General features: G+C 44.1%; 1 protein-coding gene across 5 annotated transcripts in view; it reads right to left on the bottom strand.

Annotated features, from left to right (window-relative positions):
- LRRC72 (leucine rich repeat containing 72) overlaps positions 1-25,720 on the bottom strand; it is an 87,344-nt gene that overhangs the window by 13,085 nt on the left and 48,539 nt on the right. For all 5 annotated transcript variants that reach the window (XM_069211803.1, XM_069211807.1, XM_069211806.1 and 2 more), the window contains exons 7-9: positions 21,510-21,623; positions 14,014-14,103; positions 11,638-11,793 (exon numbers count right to left, since the gene is read on the bottom strand). In XM_069211803.1, coding sequence (XP_069067904.1) covers positions 11,638-11,793; positions 14,014-14,103; positions 21,510-21,623 — 360 coding nt within the window. The remainder of the gene's footprint in view (positions 1-11,637; positions 11,794-14,013; positions 14,104-21,509; positions 21,624-25,720) is intronic.

The following is a 25,720-nucleotide window of genomic DNA, read 5'->3' as shown; positions in this document are numbered from 1 at the left end:
AGGTAAAAGACCATTTCCACCAGATACCAGATCACTTGTTTCAATGGAATCCAGATGTTAAACCCCAGAAAATGGTTGTCAAATGCTGGGAGCTGAGAAGACTCTGTTACATCCTCAGGCCAAACCCAGCTATTCATCTTGGAGCAGAGGTCTCAAACACCCATTGGACCAAAGGACAGTGTTTGCTTATGTGTGCTGTTGCACGTCCATTGCATCGAGAAACTGAGCAGGTCTCCCTGCTCGATTTGGCTCAGAGGAATTTACACAGTTGATTCCACTTGCACATAGGGGTGGAGCCCAGCTCCTTCTATGGGTGGTATCCGTCCCAATCTCAGGCAGGTGGTTTTCCTAGCTCATCCTCCACCCTAACAGCTGAGCCCAGCTTCTTTGTTGGGCAGGCAGTAATTGAGAGGATGATGACCACATGTCATGATGCAGGATGCCTAGCTTTACTAGTGTTTGAGCACATCACATTGTTGGCAACCTAGGGCATCAGTAGTAGCAGGGGCATCAGTTTCAGACAAACTAGCCTCTCAGACTTGTTAACCCCACAGCAATCTTGTTGGAAGGAAATTCTACACTTAGGGCATACCATAGAGTTAGTCATTCCAGATCAAGGAAGGAGAAATGTTGACACTGCACTCTGCAATTCAACTGTAAGCATCCTAGGGGTCTCTATTAGTGCCCAACTCTGCCTATGAAACATTCTTTCCTGGCTGTTCCCTCTCTCAGGTAAAGTGAACTCAATGGCAGTTAGTCATCAAAGTCTGACCCATCAAACCATGAGTAGCTGAATCAGGAGATGCCAAACCCCTACCAACATTCCTCTGGCTCAAGTGTAAGGTTTGCTTCCATTACGTCTTCAATCCAGAGATTAGACTCCATCTTGGATGCTCAGCATGCAAACCTGAATGTGGCAGGCACAGAAACCACCCCTCAATTTTTACTTCTTACAATTTTGGCAGAGTTCCCAACAAATTTTGTCCTTCTCTCGTACACACTGGTGCAGCTACTGGGGTCTGAGGACCATCAAAAGGTTCTAGACCTCTTGTCCCATCTTGTATCACTAGTCTCTGTGCAATGGCTAGATATACTTCTAGCCATTCTAGATGAGGTTTTAGGGACAGGTGATTTTTCCTTGGAATGAATTCCGAGAAGCAGCTGCACCTGACTAAATGGTAGCAAACAGTAACGACCAAGGGCTAACAGAGCTGCCAACAGTGGACGGTATGTCTATTCGAGAATCAGAGTATTTATGCTTTGCTGGTGACATCTGCTCCTCACCAATGCATCGTCTGGCTACTGACCCCTGGTCCTCAAGCAAAATCAGGAAAATGTAGACTCTGACTTCCCATTCTCAGGATTTCTGAGTAATGAACAATGGGCTCCCAAAGACATTCAGGGGCATATTTATCTAAGTGTTGCGTTGTCCTTGAGCCACGCAAGGGGGGGTACAAGTGCGACGCAACCCTAAAGTAAGATTTATCAAGCCATACAAGGCTACCTTGCTTGACCCTGAGGGACATGATAAATCTGGAGTAACGCAGCGCAGCACAAATCGCTGGGTTGTGTTACTCTGCCCCAGGGAGCGTTCCCTGGGTGGAGCGTGGGTGCTCTCACAAATCTACCCATAAATGTTGGCAAATTCCCAGATTTACCATTAGTGGTAGATCTGGGAATGTGTCAAAATACTATGCCTCCCCAGGTGAAGCGCAACAAGGAGAAATATCTTTATTTCTCAAAATGTTCCCTCTTTTTATGTGTGCTGCATTCTACAGCACACATAGAAAGAGCAAAATGCTTCAGAGGATTGTTTCTGAGCAGGAAGGTGCCCCATCCTGCACAAAAATCAATCCTGTCTACAATGCAGGCACCCTTGCACCACGGTGCGAATGTGCTTGCAATGGCATTAAGCAGTCAAAAGGACACCAGCACAAGGAAAGGACAGGAATTTGCTGTATTATGTTAAATAAGGTGCATTCCTGCCCTTTTCCTTCCACGCAGTGTAGCACAGCGAGGTGGCTTGCTGTGCTGTGCAAAAGCTTGATAAGATAAATGTGCCCCTCAGTATTTATTGGTCTGTGAAAGCCACTTTCTTGCAGCGCTAGACGCATTGATCCCACACGGACAAGAAGTCCAAGGGGCATATTTATACTTGTTTTGCCCCAAATGTGTGTCATTTTCTTTTACGCAAATTCAGTGCAAAACTAACTCCATATTTATACGTTGGCGCTAGACCCATCTAGTACCAGATTTATGGAGGTAAAGTCATTTTTGGGACGTGGAAACCTACTTTGCGTCAATGAGATGCAAAGTAGCCGTTCCCGTGCAAAAAATGACTTGTATATATATTTATCCCCCGGTGCTAAAATCACGCACGGGAGTAAGGAGGGGTCAAAAAACGGTGCAAAGCTTGCTTTGCATAATTAATGCCTGGGTCAGGGCAGGCGTTAGGGGACCTGTGGGCCTATTTCCATGGTGGAACACCATGGAATAAGCCCACAGGTGCCCTTCCCAGGCCACAGGACACCCCCACCCACACCAGAGAGACAGCGGAGTATCCCAGGTAAGTACAGGTACTGAAATGAGCCCCTCTTCATGGCACTGGGTGCAATGGCAATGCCCAGGGGACCCTGGTCCCCTGTGCTGGCCATTGGGGTGGTGGGCATGACTCCTGTCTTTTCTAAGACAGGAGTCATGTGGTATAGATGGTTTTGCATCAGAAAATGACTCTAGGCAGGTTAGTCTAATTTTTTTTCACTCTAACCTGCCTAACGTCATTTTTTTGTGCAAAACCCCCTGCTTCCATACCGCCAGCCCCACCCGACTAAAGTAATTTTTTTTTACGCTAGCCGACCAGTTGCACCGGCTTGCACCATTCCATAAATATGGTGACCGGCTGGTGCTCATAAATGGTGCAAGCCGGTGCTAAACATTTTGGTTCAAACTGCTTTTGGTGCAGTTTTGCAACAAAAAGTATAAATCAGGGTCCAAGTGTCTCCAAACATCAATGTACTAATTTGATGGTCTTCCCATTACATAACCCATTGCCAGTATGATCATAGACAATAACAGTCTGCATCTGTGACAAGAGTTCAACCAATATGCCTCCTTACTCCTACTCTATGCCCAGGAGGATTATTTGTTTATTCTTAACCTGGAAGGGTGAATCTTTAATACAGAATTGCTGATGTCTCAGGTTTCATCGATACTGCCACCAGGATCAAGAACTCATTTCTGTACACCTAATAACAATCAAATCTCAAATGTTAGGCTCTCAAGCCATAGGCCAAGAAAAAGTTAATTCCACTTAATTTAGTTGGGAATAATTTGTCAGATACCTCAACTGACAACCTCATACATCAGTAGAAAATGAGTGTTTGTTGCAGCCAAATAGCTGAGTGCCATGCAACATATATTACGAAAACCACTTCATCTCTTTCATCTGATAACTGCCTTCAGTGTTTTAAGAATATGGGGTCCAGATTCCTGAAATAAGTCTCCTCTATCTCAGATACAAACAAGCAGTCGAAGAGAAGGCACTTCAAGAAAAAAGACTGTGCCTCTAGAGAACATCAGAGTTTCCATAGAGGCCAAGATTTGCCACAAACTTTCCTGGTAACATACCATCCTTCTAATTGCGATCTCGGAAGATAAACTACAATCTACTGTGAAGAAGGCTTTCTTTCAACTACCATCAATGACTACAGAAAAGCACTGTGGCATGAAGAAGTGCTCTATGGCTCCAATAGCTGCCCCCATCAAAGCCGCCTCTGCCTTAGTTGGCATCCCAAGAACTTCTTCAGGAGGTAGAGAGGCACGTCCTTTTTGATGCAATTGCGCCAGTCTCACCTCAGAAAGGGTACAACAATACTATTTCCTCATACTTTTTTAATATGAATTAGTTTGAAGGCCTCCTCCCCATGCTATGTATTTATGAACTGAATCAATTTGTCCCCCTGCAGAAGTTCAAAGAACTGAGAGGGTATCGATTTCAGCCACCCTGAACAACAAGACACTGTAAGACTGGTGGTTCTAGAGGCCTCTGGGACTACAGGAATTCTGCCCAGACATGCTAAGCTCTATATGCATTCAGTAGAACCCCATCTGGTGAAATATGAGGGAGCAGCAATTAGGCAACTCGACAAGCCCATTACCAGGTGGGTAATGGTTGACACATGGTTCCAGCTTTTTTGTGGGATGCCACTTTCACCAGTCCCATCTGATGCTCAGGGTCACTACTGGCTAACAGTGTGACTGAGGACTTACATGGGCAAACTATTTAACAGCAGGGAAAGAAACAGTTTAGATTCACCCTTTCACATAAATGAGTTGAAACTAAATCTGATCTTTCTAGCAATGCCAAAAAACACTGTACATCTCTTCCATGCAAGAAAGCAAGGTGTCACCACTTCCTTGAAGTTCTGCTCATTGGCAAGAGATCTTTGAGAATGAACTTTAGAGTATGGCATGATTCTGTTGGTCTCACATTTTGTGGGGATTGACAACACTATGGCAGATAGCCTGAGCAAGCATCTTCCCTCTCGGCATGAGTGGGAAATCCTACGGGCCTTCGCTTCCTTCTGTGAAGCATGTGCATGGACAACCATAGAAACATTAGTCGGCAGATTCAACAAGTTGGTCTTCTAAATGGGTAGAGGATCCCTACAGAATGTCTTATTGATGGAGGAAATAGAGGGATTTGCAAACAACTTACTTCAGACTGTTGTGATCTTGAGTGACTTGCAGATAATCAGGGACAGTCCACGATGTTTGGTTGTCCTTCTTGCTCGATTTTCATTGGTGTAGCTCTTGAACTTACTTCATCTCCATCAAGGAGATCGCAATCGCCTTACGCAGACTAAGGAGACCCTGGTCCCAAAACTGAGAGAGAGTGCTCTACCTATTTCACTGTTATTCTACTAGAGTGCTTGGTTCCTTGGAGCTATCTTTGTGCAACTAACCATTTCAACAGAAAACTTAGGTGTACTTGTAGAAGCAAGGTAGTCCCTCACTGGCGCTCAGCACAGCATAGAGTGGCTAAGAGTTTGCAACTGGGCACAGTCCAAATAATTCAATATGCACACCAGTGCAGTGGATGATGTAATGTCTGGGTTGCGCCATCTGGATAAAAAACAGGTACAGATGGACCACTGCAAGACGTAATTTGACCCCATGCAGGTCTGCTGGAAGAGATCTGGCGAGTCTTTCACTACAGTGAGTGGAGACATCAAATTACATTTAGCTCCCCACAAGAATGGGTTCCCTCTAATCAGGTGCCCTACAGTCTCCAGACACCTCAGACAGGTCCTAGCCAAACTAATAGACAAACCTTTTGAGTTGGTAGTCTTTTGTGACATGAAATGTAACTTATGCAAGTCTTCTTTTTTGCTGTCCATAACGCCGACAAAGCATACTACTCAGTTATAGGCTATTTATGCTTCAGAATATTTAATGCATTTGACAGGAAGTCCCTCCTCCCTGGTATTATATGTTTGTATTAGCATCACCAAGGCTTTATGGTCTGTATAAAAGGACTCAAGCCCTCATTACGTGGCGGATGGCGTTATTTTGGAGAAAGGTACTGCCAACAGGCTGGCGGTACCTTTCCCCACAATATGACATTGGAGCCAAACCGTCAATGTACCACTCCGTCCGCTAGGGCGGTAACAGCCGCCAGGCTGGAGACTTCGGTCTCCAGCCAAGCGGCCGTCACAATCCCACCCTCGGGATAATGACCCCGCCTACCACCATGGTTTTCGTGGCAATCTTACCGCCACGAAAACAATGGCGGTAGGCACTATCAGTGCCAGGGAATTCCTTCCCTGGCACTGATAGGGGTCTCCCCTACCCCCCTCCGCAGAGTCCTCCACCATCCTCCCCCTCATCCTCCCGACTCCCCCGACATACACACACGCACATACATATACTGTACATGCATACCCACATTCACCCACGCATGCATACATTCATACACACGACACAACATACACGTACACTCACACCCATTCATGCACACACGCATTACACACGCCTCACACATGCATGCACACACACATAAACAGTCACACACCCACACAACACCCCCCACACCCCTCCCCTGTTGGAGAACCCGACTTACTTGCTTGCAGGGGCTCCTCTGGCAGGAGACGGGACACAGCGCTGCTGCCAGCAGCAGCGTCTGCCAGCGAAACACCACCAGGCCGTATCATGTGTCATGATACGGTCGTCGGCGTTCTACTGGCGTGGCGCTGCTGCTGGCAGAAGTGCCACCTTACCGCCGTCCACCGCCATATTATGGTGGACGGTAGGTAGCCACGGTGATGGTCTTTTGGAGGGCGTTGCCGTGGCGGTAGGCGGGATTTACCGCCAATGTCATAATGAGGGCCCCAATTTTTTATTTTTCAATTATTATTAATATAACACTGTTTTTAAAATGTTTCTTTGCACTTGGGCAAAAATCCTTTTTCAAACCAATTTGCTACATTTAAAATGAAAGCAAAGGAAAATGTTAATTTATATGCATTGCCTTGTTATGGACTTATTCTGGCTCCTGCCAGAATATATGACATGACAGAGTTGCCACCTTGATGTATATCCGATAACCTCTGGATGAAACCATGAACATATTTTAAGATTTTCCAGTTATGAGCCCACATATATACACAAAACTGAAGGACTAAGTAGTCTTTTATCAACATACGCATCTGAAATTATTTTGGTAAAATCTTGGTTTTAAAATAATATTTTATCTGGCCAGAAGCATAGTACTTTAATTCAGCCACCTCAATACAAAAAACCTTGGTATTCTTATCATCAATGCACATGAGCCTGCTTGTGGAGGTCTGCTTTGAATGTCAATGCAGAGCCAATCCACGAAGAGCCCTCAAAGTAACAGTTTGCTCAAGTAGTAATGTTGCTATTCTCACAAGGAGAAGTTCAGCCCACTAGTTCCAGTTCCAGTAGTTGCCACATCTCTGAGTAGGACCTTTGATGTTCAGGGGGAAAAGACAAAAGAAAGGCCCAGGCAAGAAGTTGAGTTCTCTGCCAATTTGGATTTAAGGGAAAGTGGGATGGGTAACTTAGGCTATCCCAAATCAAACTCTCAGGTTTGCAGATATGACATTGTAACAAAAAGGTGTATGGGTAAGCTCAGTGAAAGACTGGGACCTGTGCCTTGATTGCTTATAATTTGCAACAATAATGTTAGTGATAACCCTTATCAAAATGTAAGTGTGAACAACATTTCTTCTGATAACAAAAAGGTGAAGAATAGAATTTCTGAAGATCTGAACCAAGTAATATTGTTTGCCTTATATTAGAGTGCCTTCTAGGCTTAACCTACAAACCAGAGATGGCAAGGTCAGTTTAGCCACCTCCTTCCAGCGGCAGTACAGTTCAGTACTATACTTGCATGATATGCCTACTGTTTGCCAGGAAACATGAATAATAACTTGTGGATTCCAGAACGAAAAGTGGATCTAGAGATCTGAAGTGAATACTTCTTGTAGAGTAGTCTACTTCATGCCTAGTGCTTTGCTGTGAAAAATAGGAGAGGCATGCTAAAGATACTGGGTATAATTTGATTAAGCTGTAGGTTCTTGTCTGATGTCAGAACACATCTTCTCCAGTTGCATCTAGAATGTATTCCATGACCATAACGGTTCATGTGGCAGCAACTACCAGCAATTGCCAACTTCTGTGTTGTCACAAAAGGAAATATGGTAAATCCCATCTTGAAACTAGCGCCAGTGTCGGTGCTGTGAATACATTCGGGACTACATGCCTCAGAAGTCTTACAGTAGCATCCTTGAGTGTGGTTTTCCTATAAATAGACCCTAACTTAAAGGTTTAATGTAATCAGTATTCTTAGGCCTTCTTGGAGGAACGTTTTGTGTGTGACAGCAGCACTCAACTGGAAATCTGAAGAAGTTTGTTCTAGAACACTAAAATGTTCTTGGCTGCTGGATGGGGAGTCTCTGAAGGCCATTTATTGTTAGTCTAAACAGTATTTTGATGTATTCTAATGTTTCAACATTGAAGACATCACTCTTTGCTTTACAGTATTCACTATATTTGAAGGTTTGTGTCTCTGATGTTCCAGAGTAGATTATAGGCTGTAGAAAACCTGGCAAGGCTATTTGATCGAACAATATTGTGCAGAGCCCTCAAACCTGGAATTCCCTTCATATTGAAGACATGTTTCTAATTAAGGCTTCCAAGAGAAGAAGAGCAAATCTACTGCTTTATTTAATATGACTATTGTTGAAGAGTGCATGAATTCAGCATTTGGAGCATTTAGCCAGTATTTACAAAAGAGAGAAACTGAAGTACTCCAGTAAAGTTATAACTGATTTGCCACGGTTATTATTTTTAAAAGAAAATGTAGTAGAAGTAATTCAAGGATCACAATGTAACCATGTGTAAAATGTGTAACAACTGTTGTCGTTTATGCGTTGCTCAGCAGAAGGATCTTTCATATTCACAGAATGCATGGAGTCACTAAAGTGATTAGTGAGGAAAATATTAGGTCTGGGAGGTGTGGGGATAAGATGAAAAACATGAACTCATCTCTAACCTTGCTTTTGCAGGTCTCCTTTCCCAAACCTTTTTCAAAACTCCTTTACCCCCCAACAAGCCACTTTGATAATCTTTATACTGATTATAGATAGACAGGCTTGGCAGAGCTTGGAGAAGGACTATCTTGAGCTTCAATAAGATCCCCAGATTTGCAGAAGAGGACTCTGGAGCTGACACCTGATCTGCAGGAATCAAAGTGTGCAAACACTCAACGGTGGGTGTCCAGTGAACAGTGCTAAGCATCACCCATCTGTAAACATTGCTGCTTATAATTCAGGGCCGTCTTTAGCACTGGTGGCGCACAGTACAGAAATATTTTTTGGTCCCTCCCCCATCCCATGACCACTACTTAGATTTCCTCACTACCACCCAGCCTGATCTCTCCATTGCCCCTCTCACATAAATGTGATTTGTTTTAAAGCACTTGTAAAGGCTGGCTTTACTAATCCACGTGGCTATCCAAATTAAATATAGTTCTCTTCTTGTCAGCAGGCATATTAACCTTCTGCACTACCTTATGGGGAGTCAACACTGCCACTAGACAAAACGCTGATTTTTGACCCTAGCAAGAACATTAATCACAAGCGTTATCTTGCCATTTTAATTGCTTCCTGAAGACTCGATGTACAAGGAACTTTTCAGGAGGTGCTTTTAAAGCTCAAGTTTCATACGTTATTGCTAAACACAGCACACACCCACCCAGGTCAGCACCCAGTGTGGCCGCACCGGTCGCACCCTAAAGCCAGCCATACTTAAAATGATAATATATTTCTGAGATCTAGAGGAAGAACGGATGAAGCATCAATGTCAGTTATGAGATTATTCCTTTTCACCAGCGCTCCTCAACATAAACTCCTTCAAGTGGGTCCTAAACCTGTTTGACCTAAGCCTTTTACTCTTGCCCCAAGTAGAACAGAAATCTGGAATCTCTATGAAACTTATATGGAAAGAAGGCTGGTGCATCTAATTACTTTCCATACTGCAAGGGCCACTGAGGCATACCAAGCAGGAATCGTTTAGTTTTTCCTTGATCTTCTTCACAGCACAGTCATTCCAACACATCCAGTGCTGAGAAGCCTCTCTTAGATCAGACTTCCAGACTCTCTTCTCTGTTGAAGTTTGTACACCAAAAACTAAGGTAACTTGTTCACTCCAAACTGTATTTAAATATGCGCTCTTTTGAGTTTTACCGTCACGTGGATTGCCCAGGTCACGCTAAAGAGACACCTAGAAAAGACACCTTGCGAACTCTCTAGAATGTCTTCAATTCACTTTCATTAAAACAGATAGTTATTTTTTAAATGTTTTTCCAATTTTACACTCTTTATTTAGATTTTATAATCTAATTTCTTGATTGCTACAACCCATGGCACTTCCATTACAGTGAATCTTGACCTTGGCTGCCAAAAATATATTGGTTTTCTACATTTGGCTCTAACTGGCCGGACTGTTGTGAGAGTTGTTTTACTACTTTTGCTGCTTATCTTGAGATGGAGTTTGCAGATTGTGGACACTGGTACTCTTTTTTGGGGGAGCAGAACTTATTTTTCATCATTAAACTTTGACCAAAAGCTGAGAAAGAAAAGCAGAACAAGAGAGAGAGAGAAGGAAGAAAAGAATGACAAACAATGACAAGGGATGACAAAAGCCTACGGTAGTGAGATAACGAGGCAAGAAGCATAGGGTGGTAAAAAAAAGAGGCATCAGGTGGATTTAACAATAAGGTACGTTTGTTCTCTGCAGCCCCAGCATCTGGCTGTGCAGTCTTTGGGTCTCTGTGCCTATTATTTTACATGTTAGCCAGTGCCCCCCAATACAGACTGATACATGAATGTTATTTAAAAAAAAAATATTTGCAACATTCGTCCTGTTCTGTTGCAATAGCACAAAATATTTATAAACAATCCACTTCAATGTAGCATGAATAAAACAATCAACTTTTAGCTTAGTCAAAACTTTGCAAATGTATCCTTCGTTTTCAAAGTATGCACTTGAACTTCTCATTCTCACATTTGAAGCACTCCTTTATGTGCTTTCATAAATACACATTCATTTTCACTCCCACAATACAATCTCTTCTTTTGGAAAGATCAACTATTAAAGTAATACTAAATGTATGGTCTCTTTTTCAAAAACAGTTGCTAATCCCTACTCCTTATTTACCTTGTCAGTGCTTAATTTGTAAATAAAAAGGTGCCGGTGCCCAAAGCCCTCCTCTTAAACACGCGGCTGCTTCAATCAATTGTGCGAACACAGAATACTGAGGCGGTGTAATCCTGAAGCCGTCTTGGTCCTCCTTGGACAATTTAAAACCACTCCCTGCCCCTTCAGCCCACTCTTGCAGCTTTGTGACGCATTTTCGTTTTTCCCTTCCTCCGTCTTTCCCACATGTCTTTTGCTCGCAGTAAATGCTTCAGGCAGAAGAATAAGTTCCGGCCCTCAAAAATATGTGCCGGTGCTCAGCACCGGAAACAACGGCCTTGCATTCGTGCAGATCGCAACTGTTTGGAATAAGGAAATACGGGTGGAAGGATGCACCAGTCTCTACTTTCCTGGCATAATTCTGCAAATATTTTGTGAATTCCTTTTTTCGGATATAAATAAACACAAGTTTATTTTCTGGTTATTAGATGAGAAAAACACAATTAGATAACTTGCCAGCTTACTTTTTCTGCACTAGGGAAACATTTTCCCTTGGCACACCGAATTCCACAGCACCCAGACTGATTTTGTGGAGCGCTCTTTTCCCTTCCCGGAAATAGATTTAAAACCCCCAAAATGTGAGTTTGCATGTGTTTACAAAATCCGAGGGCATTGCCGCCCTGGAATTCCCGGTCCCCATCGAAACAGGGAAGCTTACTCACACGTGCAAAATATGCGTGCAAAATATGTGTTTATGAATTACGACAATGACATTCCATTCATAACTGAACAGGTAAGTTAAACTAACAGCTGCAAATAGCTTTGCCAATCAGTCCTTAAAGTCTAAAACCTGATCTTCCTCCTCGTTTCAGTAAGACATTTTAAACATGCTATATCAACATTTTCCACCATTACCTGTTTGAGTCCTTGATCGATATATTGGTATCGGTAATGCACTTTTAGGAACCAGCACTGAGCCCGATCTCCGTCCAAAAGCTAAAGATTGAAGAACATTGGCCTCTTTCGGGTTGCACGCAATGAAGGCAGCTTTCTTTTCCTTAAGTGTAACTTCTGTTAAAATTAATGGAATTGTTTTAGTCATAAAACCAATAACGGCTGGACTGCATAAAGCACAAACAGTGGAGGCGATTTGTAGCTTGGTGGACAGGGTACTCCGTCATAAAAGCTATGAGTACAAAATGAAAGTCTGTCCACCCTATCTAGGGTCGGAGGACTGCCAGCTTTCCATCGAAGGAGACCTCCTTCGTTGGCTCAGTTGAAGGAAAGCTATTTCCAACAAGCTGTAGGAGTATAGGCCCTCAGATGAAGGGCATTTCACTACCATCGCTAAGTAAGGTGGATAGTGTGAAGTCCTTTTTTCTGCCTCACTGCTAGATAAAACCTGGTAGTGAGGGACAGAACAAGCATTTGCAATGCAATGGTTCTCACGTTTGCTTGTGTTTGAGCTACTAGCATTGTAAATTCCTAACTGGACTTTTCTTGCCACACAAACTGAAAATCTAAAATAAAACAGTTGACATAAGCGAGCCAATTCAAAGCACCACTGTGAGTGTGAAGAGAGAGACAAAAGGAAAAAGTAGTTCGCTCGCAGTCAAAGTTATCGACAAAAGCGCAATTATCTATGTAACAGGGTCGATGGCCAAGGCGGTAACTAAACCGCCCTAAGGAGGGACAAACTTAAAGCAGTTACCAACGAAAACAAATGATTTTTGAAAGGCAAGCCCATGAGCGAGTGATAGTTATGGGTGTGCAGTGGGTGTGGTTAAAAGCCCAGATACATACCAACACGTCGGAAAAGCTGTGCTTGCATGCTGCTGTGCTCATCCTAAAAACAAGTAATGACCATGGCACCCAAGAAAAAGATCCCTGGGTTTGGTGGTCATTAGTTGAGGGACAGAAAAAACAAAGTGACCCCGGCACCCAAGAAAAAGATCCCTGGGTTTGGTGGTCATTATTTGAGGGACAGAAAAAACAAATAGTGACCACGGCACTCAGGAAAAAGCTACCTGGGTTTGGTGGTCATTAGTTGAGGGACAGAAAACACAAATAGTGACCACGGCACTCAGGAAAAAGCTACCTGGGTTTGGTGGTCACTAGCTGAACAACAAACTCTGTGGGAATTTGTTGTTGAAAAACACAAACTTTGTTAATGTTTGGTGGACAGCCATCAATATGGACAGCGTTTGCCCACCAAACGTTTGATACCTTCCTGATATGGTACAGACATCACTGCTGGACCAGGATGATCTCTAAATTTGGCAGATGGTAATCTGTCAGGGTGAGGGATGTCATGTCCTCAGACACCCGGATGGGTTGAGTACTATCTGCCAAACTCCAGATCAGGCCCAAAGTATTTCAGCTATAGCAGAAGTATTACAGCACGTCAATCGAAGTGATGTTTACATATAACATACATATTTAAATGTTTTGACCAACGATGTCCTGCCTAGAAATAGGGTTTTGACTCAAGATGACACAGAGTTAAGTCCCTCGTTTTGATTAAAGCTGTGCACTCCACTTGGTGAGCTCTTGGCTGCTCCTCAAAAATAAAGTTTAAAAAAAGCATGCCAACACAAGCAATACCAAAGCCACGAGGCTGGCTGCCAACTCCAGACCTACTGGCTTTGCCACTGCTTGCTTCCCTGTGTTAAACCAAAGAAAATATTAGCCTCAAGCTGTTGCTTGGGAATCGGATAACAAAACAGTGTACATAACATGAAGAGAAACCTGAAGCAATCGAAAGAGACAGATCACAAACTACCGAATTTTTTATGTGTAATGGCAAGCTACTTAGTTTTTAAATTGCAGACAATTCACTGTAACAATCTGAAGGCAAACACATAGCAAGTAGAACTTAAGTTGTAGCTGAGCAACATCAAAAGACCTGATGAACTACAACAGAGTTACAGAGTAGCCCTACACTCATTTGTTACTCTCCATAACCTGTAGTTACTCCCAGCGCTTGCTGGCAAATGCAGGTTTCTGCTATTTCAAACAGAGGCAGGTTGAGAACACATAATATGAGTTCCTCGGTTTTGATATAAAATTATATTGGACCGTGTGCAGATTTTTTATTTTTTATTTTTGCTATTTTTTAAAACAGTGCACATGATTCACACAAAGGTGTAAACAGCACAAGTAGAGAAAAATACAGATAGGAAAACACTCACTCAAACAATTCTTATAACCGAACAAGCTTAACATTGCTTACTAACTGCTGACCTCTAGTTTCTGAAGTCTTTCAAAGGGCAAGACATTAATTAGACTTACTCTGGCGATCCAGAAGCTGCACTGACGGCAGGTGGTTAATGACGTAAGAACGGTATCCGGTGTCTTGGGAAAGAGGATTATAAAACAGGTCTGAAAAGGAGGAAATTGACAATGAAGATAGGGTGGCCCACTTTACAGAGATAAATTAACACATTCCGTTTGGAACAAAATCTGTTGAAATAAACATAAAAATGTAAGTTTCATAAATGCTTAATGAACATCACAGAAAATAAAGTTCTCCCATAACAAATATTCGCAATGGACACACTCAGAGTAGTGCCAATAGTGGGCTATAGAATCAAGAGCACCTATCTGTGGAAAACATGGAAGGAAAGCACATACACGGCCGAGTTGCCGACTTTGCAACTAGGAAACCAGGTTCGAGTCCCAGCGACGGCTCAGCATCCTATAATTTTGGCCAACTTTAATGTTCCGGTGCATAAAAAATGAATCTTTTAATGTAATGTAGCGGGTGCTTGTGTACAGCGCACCCCACGCTTGGGCTGAAGTTGCGCTACACAAAACTGCAAAAATAAACACTAAAATATGCAGCATTACACAATCCATGAGATTACAATGATTTTAAATTTGAGTTTCTAATTTCCATTTACCATCATAGTGTTCTTATTCATGTCAGAGAATGTCTTCCTTGCACTGCCCTTTTCTGGAGCATTCTATCAGGGGTGCCAGCATACTGGCTGGTATTTGTGCAGCAGTCTCTAAATTATAGACAACACTGCTGGTCAAGTAACTAGCTACTGCAAATATTCAAATACCTAAAGAACAAGTTACTTACCTTTGGTAATGCCTTATCTGGTAGAGACTCTATCCAGCCGCAGATTCCTTACCTTAGAGTAATCCCCAGGCTTCAGACTGGATTCTGAAGATTTTTGACCAGTGCCTCTGCATGCTGGTAGATGGCGTCATTCGGTTCCACGGGGCATCGGTCGTGCCTTAAGTGACGTGCGCAGTACCCAAATAGGCACCAGCTCACTGAAGAGACATCATTTACTATCGCAACTTTCCAAACCAGGAGACTGGAGACATGATGACCAATGACCACTGGTGTGACAAACTAAGGCCCTAAAAGGGTGTTCCCTGCACCATAATTGGTTCACAGAGTGGAGAGGATGGTAAGGACTCCGGGGCTAGATAGAGTTCATACCAGATAAGGGATTACCAACGGTAAGTAACTTGTTCATCTGACAGAAAATTCTAGCTGCAGATCCCATACCTTAGAATAGATACCTAAGCAATACCTTCCCGGTGGTGGTTCTGTGAACTAATTAGCTCAGAAATTCCTGCAGGTCCAAATGGGCAAAGTGCCCGTCACAAAAGACCTGACTGTCTAGGCAGTAATGTTTAGTGAACATGTGCAGTGAGGCACATGTTGCTGCCTGGCAGATTTCCAGTTCTGGGACGAGGCGTGCTAAAGCAATGGTCACAGCCTTGGCCCTGGTGGAGTGAGCCAGCAAGCCCCCTGGGGTTCCTTCTTCGGCCATCCATAGGACAATCCATTGCTGATGGTCCTTTTCTGTGTGGTCTTCCCGTTTTTTGCTCCCACACAGCCCATGATGAGCTGATCATCCACCTAGAATTCTTTTGTGCATTCAAGGCAGAACGACAACACTCTTATTAAGTCCAGACAATGGAGTCTCTCCTCCACTTTGAAGGGCTGGGTTGGAGCAAATAAAGTAGGCAGGGTGATGCTCTGGCCTACATGGAAGGGAGCCACAAACTCAGACGGAAGGAGGCATGTGTCCAGCGAAATAGCTTGTCTGGCTTGTCCGGCTAAAAGGTGGTATAAGAACGATGTGCAGTAAGCGCTTGCAGTTCACTGACCCCCCTGGCCGATGGTATGGCCACTAAAAGGCAGTTTTTGTAGTCAAGAGCCCAAGAGGACAATTGTGCCAAGGCTCAAATGGTGCATTCATGAGAAAGGTGAGGAAGAGGTCCCACTGAGGCATGATGAAGGTTGTAGGAAGAAACATATGCTGCAGGCCTTTAAGGAAACAAGATACAAAAGTTGACTTACAGAGGTAAGGTTGGTCTGGCAACTTAAAGAATGGCAAGATGGCAGAAAGGTAACCCTGAGTTGTGCCCAGAGCAGAGCCCTGCTGGGCCAAAAAAATGGAATCAGAGAGCTTTTGATAGAGGTGCAGAGAGGAGGTCAATATTGTGGAAATCACACTATGATACAAATTTGTCCCAATGGCAGGCATACCAAGACTTGATGGAGGGACGATTGGCTGCCAAAATAACAATTTAGATTTTGTGGGGAATGTCAAATAATGTCAACTGTCGTTGCTCAGTCTCCACAAGTGAAAGTGGAGAGTGAGCAGGTTCAGGTGCAGAACATTCTCCATTTGCTGCAACAGAAGATCCTCTCGAAGAGGCAGACTGACTGGAGGGCCAATGGACATGCTCAACAGCTCGAGATACCAGACTCTCTGTGCCCAATCCAGAACCACAAGAATGACTTGGGCCAGGTTGTTCCTGATCTTCTTGAGATCTCTGGGCAGGAGGGGTATTGGCAGCGTGGCGTATTGGAAACCAGAGCTCTGCATGCTGTTAGATGGTGCCATTCGGTTCCACAGGGCATCAGTCGCGCTTTAAGTGATGTGCGCAGTACCCATATAGGCACCACCTTAGTGAGGAGAGATCATTTACATTCACAACTTTCCAAGCCAGGAGACTGGAGACACGATGAGCACGGACTACTGGTGTGACAAACTAAGGCCCTTAAAAGGGTGTTCCCTGCACCGTAATTGGTTCACAGGGTGGAGAGGATGGGAGGGTCGGTAAGGAATCTGGGGCTAGATAGAGTCTATACCAGATAAGCATTACCAACGTTAAGTAACTTGTTCATCTGACAGAAAATTCTAGCCGCAGATCCCATACCTTAGAATAGATACTCAAGCAAAACCTCCCAGGTGGTGGGACTGTGAACCAATTAGCTCACAAATTCCTGCAGGTCCAAATGGGCAAAGTGCCCGTCACAAAAGACCTGACTGTTCAGGCAGTACTGTTTAGTGAACATGTGCAGTGAGGCACACGTTGCTGCCTGGCAGATGTCCAGTTCTGGGGTGACGCATGCTAATGCAGTGGTCACAGCCTTGACCCTGGTGGAGTGAGCCAGCAAGCCCCCTGGGGTTGCTTCTTGGGCAATCCATAGGACAGTCCATTGTTGATGGTCCTTTTCTTTACTGCCTTCCCGTTGTTTTGCTCCCACACAGCCCATGAAGAGCTGATCATCCACCTAAAAGTCTTTTGTGCGGTCAAGGTAGAACTACAACACTCTTTTTAGGTCCAGACAGTGAAGTGTCTCTTCCTCTTTGAAGGGATGGAGCAAAGGAAGTAGGCAGGGTGATGCTCTGGCCTACATGGACGGGAGTCACAACCTCAGAAGGAAGGAGGCACGTGTCCAGAGAAATAGCTTGTCCGGCTAAGAGGTGATACAAGGAGGATGTGCAGAGAGTACTTGCAGTTCATTGACCCTCCTGGCCGATGGTATGGCCACTAAAATGGCAGTTTTTATAGTCAAGAGGACAAATGTGTAGAGGCTCAAATGGTGCACACACAAGAAAGGTGAGGACCAGGTTGAGGTCCCACCGAGGCTTGATGAAGGTCATAGGTAGAAACATATGCTGCAGGCCTTTAAGGAAACTAGCTACAAAAGTCGACTCACAGAGATAACTGGCAACCGCAAGAATGGCTAGATGGCACAAAGGTAACCCTTAACTGTGCCCAGAGCAGAGCCCTGCTGGGCCAAAGACAATGCGATCAGAGATCTTTTGATAGAGGTGCAGAGAGGGGGTCAATATTGTGAGAATCACACCATGATACAAACTTGTCACAATGGCAGGTGTACCTAGACTTGATGGAGGGATGCTTGGCTGCCAAAGTAATATTACAGACTTTGAGAGGAAGGTCGAATACTATCAACCGTCGTTGTTTATCACCACATGTGAGGGTGGAGAGTGCGCAGGCTCGGTGCAGAACCCCCCTCCCTGTTGCTGCGACAGAAGATCCTCTCAAATAGTCAGCCTGACTGGAGGATCGATGGTCATGCTCAACAGCTCGAGATACCAGACTCTCTGTGCCCAATCCAGAACCACAAGAATGACTTGGGCCTGGTTATTCCTGATCTTCTTTGGATCTCTGGGCAGGAGTGGTATTGGCAGCAAGGCATATAGGAGCCAAGAGCTCCATTTGAGATGAAAAGTGTCTCTGAGTGAGTGTCACCTTGGAAACTCCAGCACATAAATTTGCTGACATTGCACGTTCTCAGCAGTGGTGAACAGATCTAACCAAGACTCTTCCAAATGCTGAAAGAGAACTTGCACCACTTCTCGAGGGAGACGCCATTCGTGACCCACTAGGGATCTGCAGCTTAGTTTGTCCACTCTGCCAGGTGTTGAACCACAAGGGAAATGTCCTGACTTTCTAGCCATGTCCAGAGACGTAGGGCCTCTTGACAAAGGGTCCATGACCCCACCCTGCCCTATTTGTTGCAATACCACATGGCAGTGGTGTTGTCTGTGAACACCTGCACCAGTCTTCCCTTGATCAAAGGAAGAAAGGCTTTCAGTGCTAAGCGAATCACCCGGAGCTCCAACAGGTTTATGTAGTGCTCAGACTCCGCCAGGGCCCAGAGGCCTCTGATCCCCACCTCTCCCAAATAGCCACCCCAGTCCAGGAGTGATGCATCAGTCACTACAGTCGGCTCTGGCTGGGCAAGAGAGAAGGGTCTGCCATTGCCCACTTCCAGCTCGTTAGCTGGCACTGCAGATCTTTTTCAGTTCCCTCCAAGATCTGGACCATGTCGTAGATATTCCCCTGATGCTGTGCCCACTGGGACGTCAGGTCCCACTGCAGAGCCTACATATGTAATTGGGTATGAGTAACTAGCAGTATGCAGGAGGTCATGAGACCCAACAGCCTCAGAGTCAGCCTCACTGATTCCACTCTGAAACATCACAATCATAACCTGAATATCCTGGACTCGCTGATCAGGAGGATAGGCCAGAAACTGCACTGTGTCCAGAATGAAAAGAAGCGTCTGTGAGGAAGTCACGTGCAACTTTTACATTTTGAAATTTAACCCCAGAGAATGCAGGAGGTTCGCAGTAGTCTTAAGGTGGGAGACAACTGCCAGGGGTGAGCCTCCTTCAACAGCTAATCATCAATATAGGGGAAGAATGGAGCACTGACCCTTGCAGAAGAGCTGCAACCACCACCATCCCTTTTGTGAACATCCGAGGGCCACTGGTAAAACCGAATGGGAGCACAGCAAATTGAAAGTGATCTTGGCCAACCGAAACCCGCCAGTAATGTCTGTGGGCAGAAAGAACAAGGATGTGGGAATATGCGTCCTGCAAGTCCAAAAGGACCATCTAGTCTCCCATGTTAAGGGCAAACAGAACTTGGGCAAGAGCAAACATTTTATATTTCTATATTCTCAAGAAGAGGTTGAAAAGGTACCGATCTAGGATAGTACAAAGTTTTCTGTGCTTGTTTGGCACCAGAAAATAGCCGAAATAACAACCATGACCTACTTCTGATGCAGGGGCCCTCTCTATGGTTCCCTTGGCCAAGAGAGCCTGTATTTCTTGATGGAGCAAGGAGAGATGGTCTTCTATCAGCCAATCGTAAGAGGTGGCATGGCTGGTGGGGTAGTCACAAACAGGATGATCTCGAGAACCCATCGGTCTGATGTCACTGACCGTCATTTGGGAAGGTGACGGCTGAAGCACCTCTGTCAAGATGTTTGTCCTGACTGCCACTGTCGGAAACTAAAGGTCCAAAACCTCAGCTGTCGCACACACCACCACTGCTAAAGAGGATTCTTTCTCCGTAGCCACGGTAGAAGGAGAGACCAGGCTAGTGTTGAATGAGGTGTCTAACCCACTGGCTTCTGCTAGTTCCTCATACCAGTTGTCCTGTTTTTGTTCTTCAAGGATCTGGTAACCTTAAGGGTCCATAGACCCCACCCATTCATCTCCCTCTCCAGACCTCTCAAATAAATAAGGTACTGCCTCTCCTCTGGGAAACATCAACCCAGTTGGCACTGGAATTGGCGTCGGAAGACGTTGCTCTGGCTCTGTGTCAGAGTCGGGAATCACAATGGGGGCAATGTTGTCTAGGGCCACTGGTGGTACAGGGAGCACTGGGTGCATCTGCACTGGAGCGGGCATGGAGAAAGGTCTTAGTCTCACTGACAGCTCTGCTGCAGATCCAGCAAGGGATTCATGGGGCTGAGGGTGAACCTGCAGGCATGTATCTAGTATAGACCTCTACCATGTCCATGGGGCTCAAAGGCACTCCAAAGGGGCTGGGCTGTCCAAATTTGAGGCGGATGGCTTCATAAAGCTCTTTCTGCAGGGTGGGGTTGCTCCTGCTCCAGGAAAATTGGAGAAGCACGGAGTAGACCCAGGTTCAGGTTCCTCTGACTTGCGAGGCCTGGAGTGCTGGCACTTCAATGCCTCATTTGATGGATGCCATCAATGGATGAGGCAAAGTTGAAGACCTCTTTGACTTCTTATGCTTGACGACTTGGAATGCGATGACAAATATCGTGAAGAGATTCGCAAGTGGATCCAGGGCCTTCTGCATGAATGGGACATCGAGTGTCGTGGAGTTGACAGACGGGGGCGAGGAGCTTGAGGGAGCGCTCCCTCAGCACCTTTGAATGAATGACTCAGCAGACCACATTTTGTGGAGTTGAAGTCACACTCCAAGCACCACAAACACACCAAATGGGGATCTGTCACCAACATTTGCCTGTGACAGGCCTCACATGGTTTGAAACCAGCTGGTTTCCAGGGTAACATACCTACACACCAGGAGAAAAATCTCAAAAACGGTCAACAAAACGTTGAAAAAAGTCAGTCAAAAAGTGATTATGGGGTAAGCTCAGACCGGGTCTGCGCTGTGTGGTGTGGAAATGAAAGAACTGACATCAGCGCTCAAATGTGGCGCCTATTTAGGTACTGGGCACATCATTCTGGAGCAAACGATGCCGACGGCATCATGCGGAGCCAATCAACGCCACCTACCTGCACACAGGTGTACTGTTCGAAAATCTTTCGGATCTAATCTGATTGGGGATTATTGTAAGGTGAGAAATCTGCAGCTAGATGTGTCTATCAGGTTTTGGACACTGGAACGATTTTTTTTCCATGAGTAGTATTGATCTATTCATGGAAATATTAGAGTGCATCACTACTGATCAAGGACCCAGAGAGATAGTGTTTAAAGGGCAATACGAGGATCCATTAAGTAGAAATATTAACATCAAAGGGCTTGGTTTAGGGTTTGGTGACAATGGCAAGTTCTCCAGTTTCGAAAAGTACTTAAGCGCGGGGCTTGTGGGTGAAGCCACAGTGAAACCTCTCAGCATTTTCTATTCCAATCGGAGAGCAAGCCTAACATTCTAAGGGGGGAGGGTGCGTTTATATGTTGTGTTGAGCACAAATAATAATACAACGAATTACTTAGCGTGTGCAGGGCAGTCATACGCTTCAGTTCCTTCACTGTGTCTTCCAGGTTTGTCAGGTGGTTGCTGTGCAGCAGCAGAATCTGCAGTGAGGTTAAGTGCCTCAGTGAACCTGGAGGAAAGAACAGAGACACCAGTTTTAAGAATTGACAAAGAGTGCTCCAAATGCCAACCATCTGTGCACGTTTAAATAACAGTGACTATTTTCGTTTTTCCTTTTTATTTTATTAAGCACAAACGGAGCCCTCGGGCAACAGGGCATTGCTGTATGTACAACATTACATCAGTGACTTCTGCCACACAACGGGGGTGGTGGGACGGGACGGGGCGGAGTGAAAAGAAAAAAAAGTTTTAAAAAACGCTTCCCTTCTGGGGAGAAGCATTTGTCTCTCCTTGGTTCTCTTCCTCTTCCCCACTGCACACAGGCTTCCAGCCAATCATGACCCTGCTATCACCAGCATGACAGCAGCTTCCTGATTGGCCTGAGCGGCCTGCTTCGCCGCTCCGACTGGGAGAGAAAGCCTGTGCATGTTCTCCACTTGGCTGTGCAATACAGCCGGGTAGAGAACATGCAACATAAGCATGTCTGTTTGGCTGGCCCAACACGGCCGACCAAACAGACATGTACACTTTGTGCTGCAAAACCCCTCCTACAGCTGTCCTCTGGCCCCCTCCCTCCAGCCCTGCCTCTTACTGAAAGAAAAAATAAAATGATAATAACACGTGCTGTTATCATTTTATTTCACCTTTCCCCACAATTCAGTGGGGTGACGCTCCTCCGCCTTAGCAGAAGAGACGCCCCTGCATAAATGCATGTGATGCTAATTCAAAAATAGCACTTGATTAGCCTCGTCTGACAAAAAAGAGGTCTAAGCCACCATAGAGCAGCTAAAGAGCCAATTATATTTTTGCTGAATAAATAGCGTGAGCATTTTTAACTTGGTGGAGAAGGGAAGCAGTGAGCGCACAGTGAATATAACTACTCCAGAAACGGGAGTAGCACTGATAGGCCAAATTACCAGTGCCTCAAGGCCATATTAATATCAAAATGGGCGCTATGTGAAGATGGGGAACGTAAGTAAGACACAAGTGCCAGCTGACGGCAACCTTGTTTGCAAAAGAGTCACTTTGCTTCTGTCAGCTTCTGTGACATTAATAGTATACCTCGCTTTTAGTTTAGCTTCATTATTGAGCTGTTCAAAAGAGTCTCTTTGTAATTTATAAATGGTAGTAATATTAGTAAAACTTAATGCATCACCGATTCTTCTGACTTAAGTGGTGGCGTACTATAGATTGCTGCTGCTTGTGCACTTTATTGGCGTAAAGATGGTTAAGAGAGGCCTCTGCAGTGGCGCATTTTACAAAATAGATACCACGTGATTGTGGGCTGATCAACTGAAAATGTTCCGTTACTTTACAATTTGTGTTCTTTGAAATTATTTTATCAAAAGTCTAACCCCAATGTCCCATATGGTTTCCAACATCTGATAATGCTTAAAGGCAAAGAAAAACAAAACGCCATCCAAAATGGATTGACCTTCATAAAACTACCTTTCTGAGTCATCTGCATATGTCAGTCATGTTAGCAACAGGTATAAAGTATAGCCACTGTATACAATCCCGACACTGGTAAGGTGCATTGGTTTCAAATCTTGATAAAGGTCTAGATTATTACCAGAAAAGCTCTACACTGTCACTGACACTCCATGTAACAGCGAGGGGGAGTAATACAACTTTAGGGTCAATTTGTTCGTGATTAAAGAATGCGGCTTTGATGTATAACATAACCCCTTGAAAGTGTATGTTCACCTCTTGGGGCAGAATAACAGATGTTTGTTGTTACACAACTCAATGCTTCTCTTTTTATTGACTGTGAAAGGATGAAAAGCTCAGTGGGGACCACTGGGATTCAAACCTGTGGCCATTTGGTCAAATATACATCTCTGGAGTGAATGCATAAATGTACTAGGCCACAAGAATGAGGTGTCTAACCCACTGGCTTCTGCTGAGTTACATGAGCTATTATTAGCAACTTGCCTTTGGTAGAATGTCCTGTCGCTCACAGGATGGTTTTGCATGATTATGCGTGTTGAATATTTGAAGGCATCACAAATGTTAACATGACTACATGGTTGGCCAGAGCCAGTAAGGACAGATAGCAGCCACTGATCTTTGGCGGTATGACCTGTGCTCCCTTTTGAGGCCAGGCTTCACAGAGCAGCTGTCTTCAAACCAGGAGCAGCCTTCCATTATAGCGGAGGAAATGCCCCCAGCAAAGCTCCAGAGATGAAGAATAAAATGGTAATATAGTTAATTTATTACCATTTTATTTTTCACCAACCCATCCCAAACCGAGTGTCAGGACGGGGCAAGGCCATTGCTGCTGAGGGGCAGCAGGGAGCTGTGCACTTAAGTTTAAAGTGTGGCATGTCTCTTTGGTCGGCTGTCTTGCGTCGGCAAGCCAGATAAACGCACTTTAAACCTCACTAACCCAGCTGTCTTTGATAGCTGGATTAGAGAAAGTACAGGCCTCCAGTGCTCTTCCATTCCTGGTGCTACTTTCATGCTGGTTAACAGCAGCAAGTGAGTTTTTGAGGGTCCCGTGCTGGAGGCAGAGGATCCAAGAAGAAAAACCAGACCGGAGCTAGGAGGACGTTCATGTGGGAAGGTAAGTGTCTATTTCTTTTCTATATTTAATGTATATATTTATGCATATAGTCACCCACCCATTTGCTTGCCCCACCACTCTCTAGTGCTGCTAGCTGCCACTGCTCCAGACCTTTTACGATAGCTTTCACAAGTACTACTGAGAGAGGGGCTTTGTCTCCATTTGCATGAAGATTCCTTTATGTACAGTTTTCTGTTGAGTAAAAGTTGTGTGCTTCAACAGAAAAAGAGTGCTTGTATTGCATATTTTGCCTTGTGGGAAAGCTTATGCTCAATACAGCAATACTGTTTTGGTTATGGTGGCAAGCCAATAATGACGGCTATAGGTCAGATCTGTTTAGTTTGTAAAGTTACAATGTAGGCTCTATGTGTGCTGTATTAATTATGAAAAGCATTTGTTAAAGAAAATAGCCATTTAAAGATAGATCGGTATTCCTCTGCATTAAGATGTATTTTTTTACATGCTAAGCAAGGACTTTAATGTTGTTTACCCCCTTTGACAAACTGTAGGGGATAGAAAACTGTACTATGATAATCCTTATTCAGCTCTATTTGAAAGGATTTTATGTTGTTCTGATAATTGTACTTTTGTACATATTTGTAATTTTGTTAAGATGTGTCTAATGGTTGTCTTGTGGGGAACCTAGAGCTCAATAAAATAGTCTGATCTGGTTATGGTGACAAGCCAACAATAGAAGATAATGGCCTGACTAGGTCACTGGAAAACGTTACGCCCAATGCAGTAGGCTATATTAGTTTAATATGGAAAGTTGTGATAAAAGTAACAGGCCTGACTTACTTACTTTGAAAAGCGAGGCTAAAGAAAATAGGTGTTTAAGGGTGGATCGTGATTGCACTATGGTAAAGCCTATAGCAGGTATTTTGTTACAAGTAATCTCATAGATTTCCATGGAGGGGAGGATGTTGGTGTTGCATCCGAACAAAGCATGTGAATAGATATCTTGCACTATGATAATACATATTAAGCAGTCTTGAGAGTGATTTTATATTGTTTTGACATCTTTAATTTCAGACACATTTGAAATGTTATTACTGTATATCTGATGGTTGTCTTATGGAAATGTGTATGCCGCATACAGAAGGCCTGATTTGTTCATTGGAAAAAGTTATGTAAGAACCCATAAGTCTGATCTATTTATTATGAAGAGGTATGATAAAAGCGTAAGACCTGATTTTTTAACACATATCTTAAGGACGAAAACCCTTCAATGGTTGCTCATTATTGTACAAGGTTAAATTCTGCAGACCTGTATTTTATTACATGAAATCTTACAGATTACCATAGTAGGCAACGGTTTCCATGTTGATTATGCCCTGGGGTAGAAGGTTAGAAGTAGAAGGTTGGAATACTTCTTGCTAGAATTACTTGCAAAGTATATATATATATATATATATATATATATATATATATATATATATATATATATATATATATATATATCCCATACAGAGTCCTCTTCAAAGACTACAACACAGCACAGAATCATCCACAGCCAGCTAACAATGCAGAACATTTTACAT

Source organism: Pleurodeles waltl, chromosome 10 (assembly GCF_031143425.1).
Source record: "Pleurodeles waltl isolate 20211129_DDA chromosome 10, aPleWal1.hap1.20221129, whole genome shotgun sequence".
NCBI lineage: Eukaryota > Metazoa > Chordata > Amphibia > Caudata > Salamandridae > Pleurodeles > Pleurodeles waltl.
This window is presented reverse-complemented; position numbering and strand designations above follow the sequence as displayed.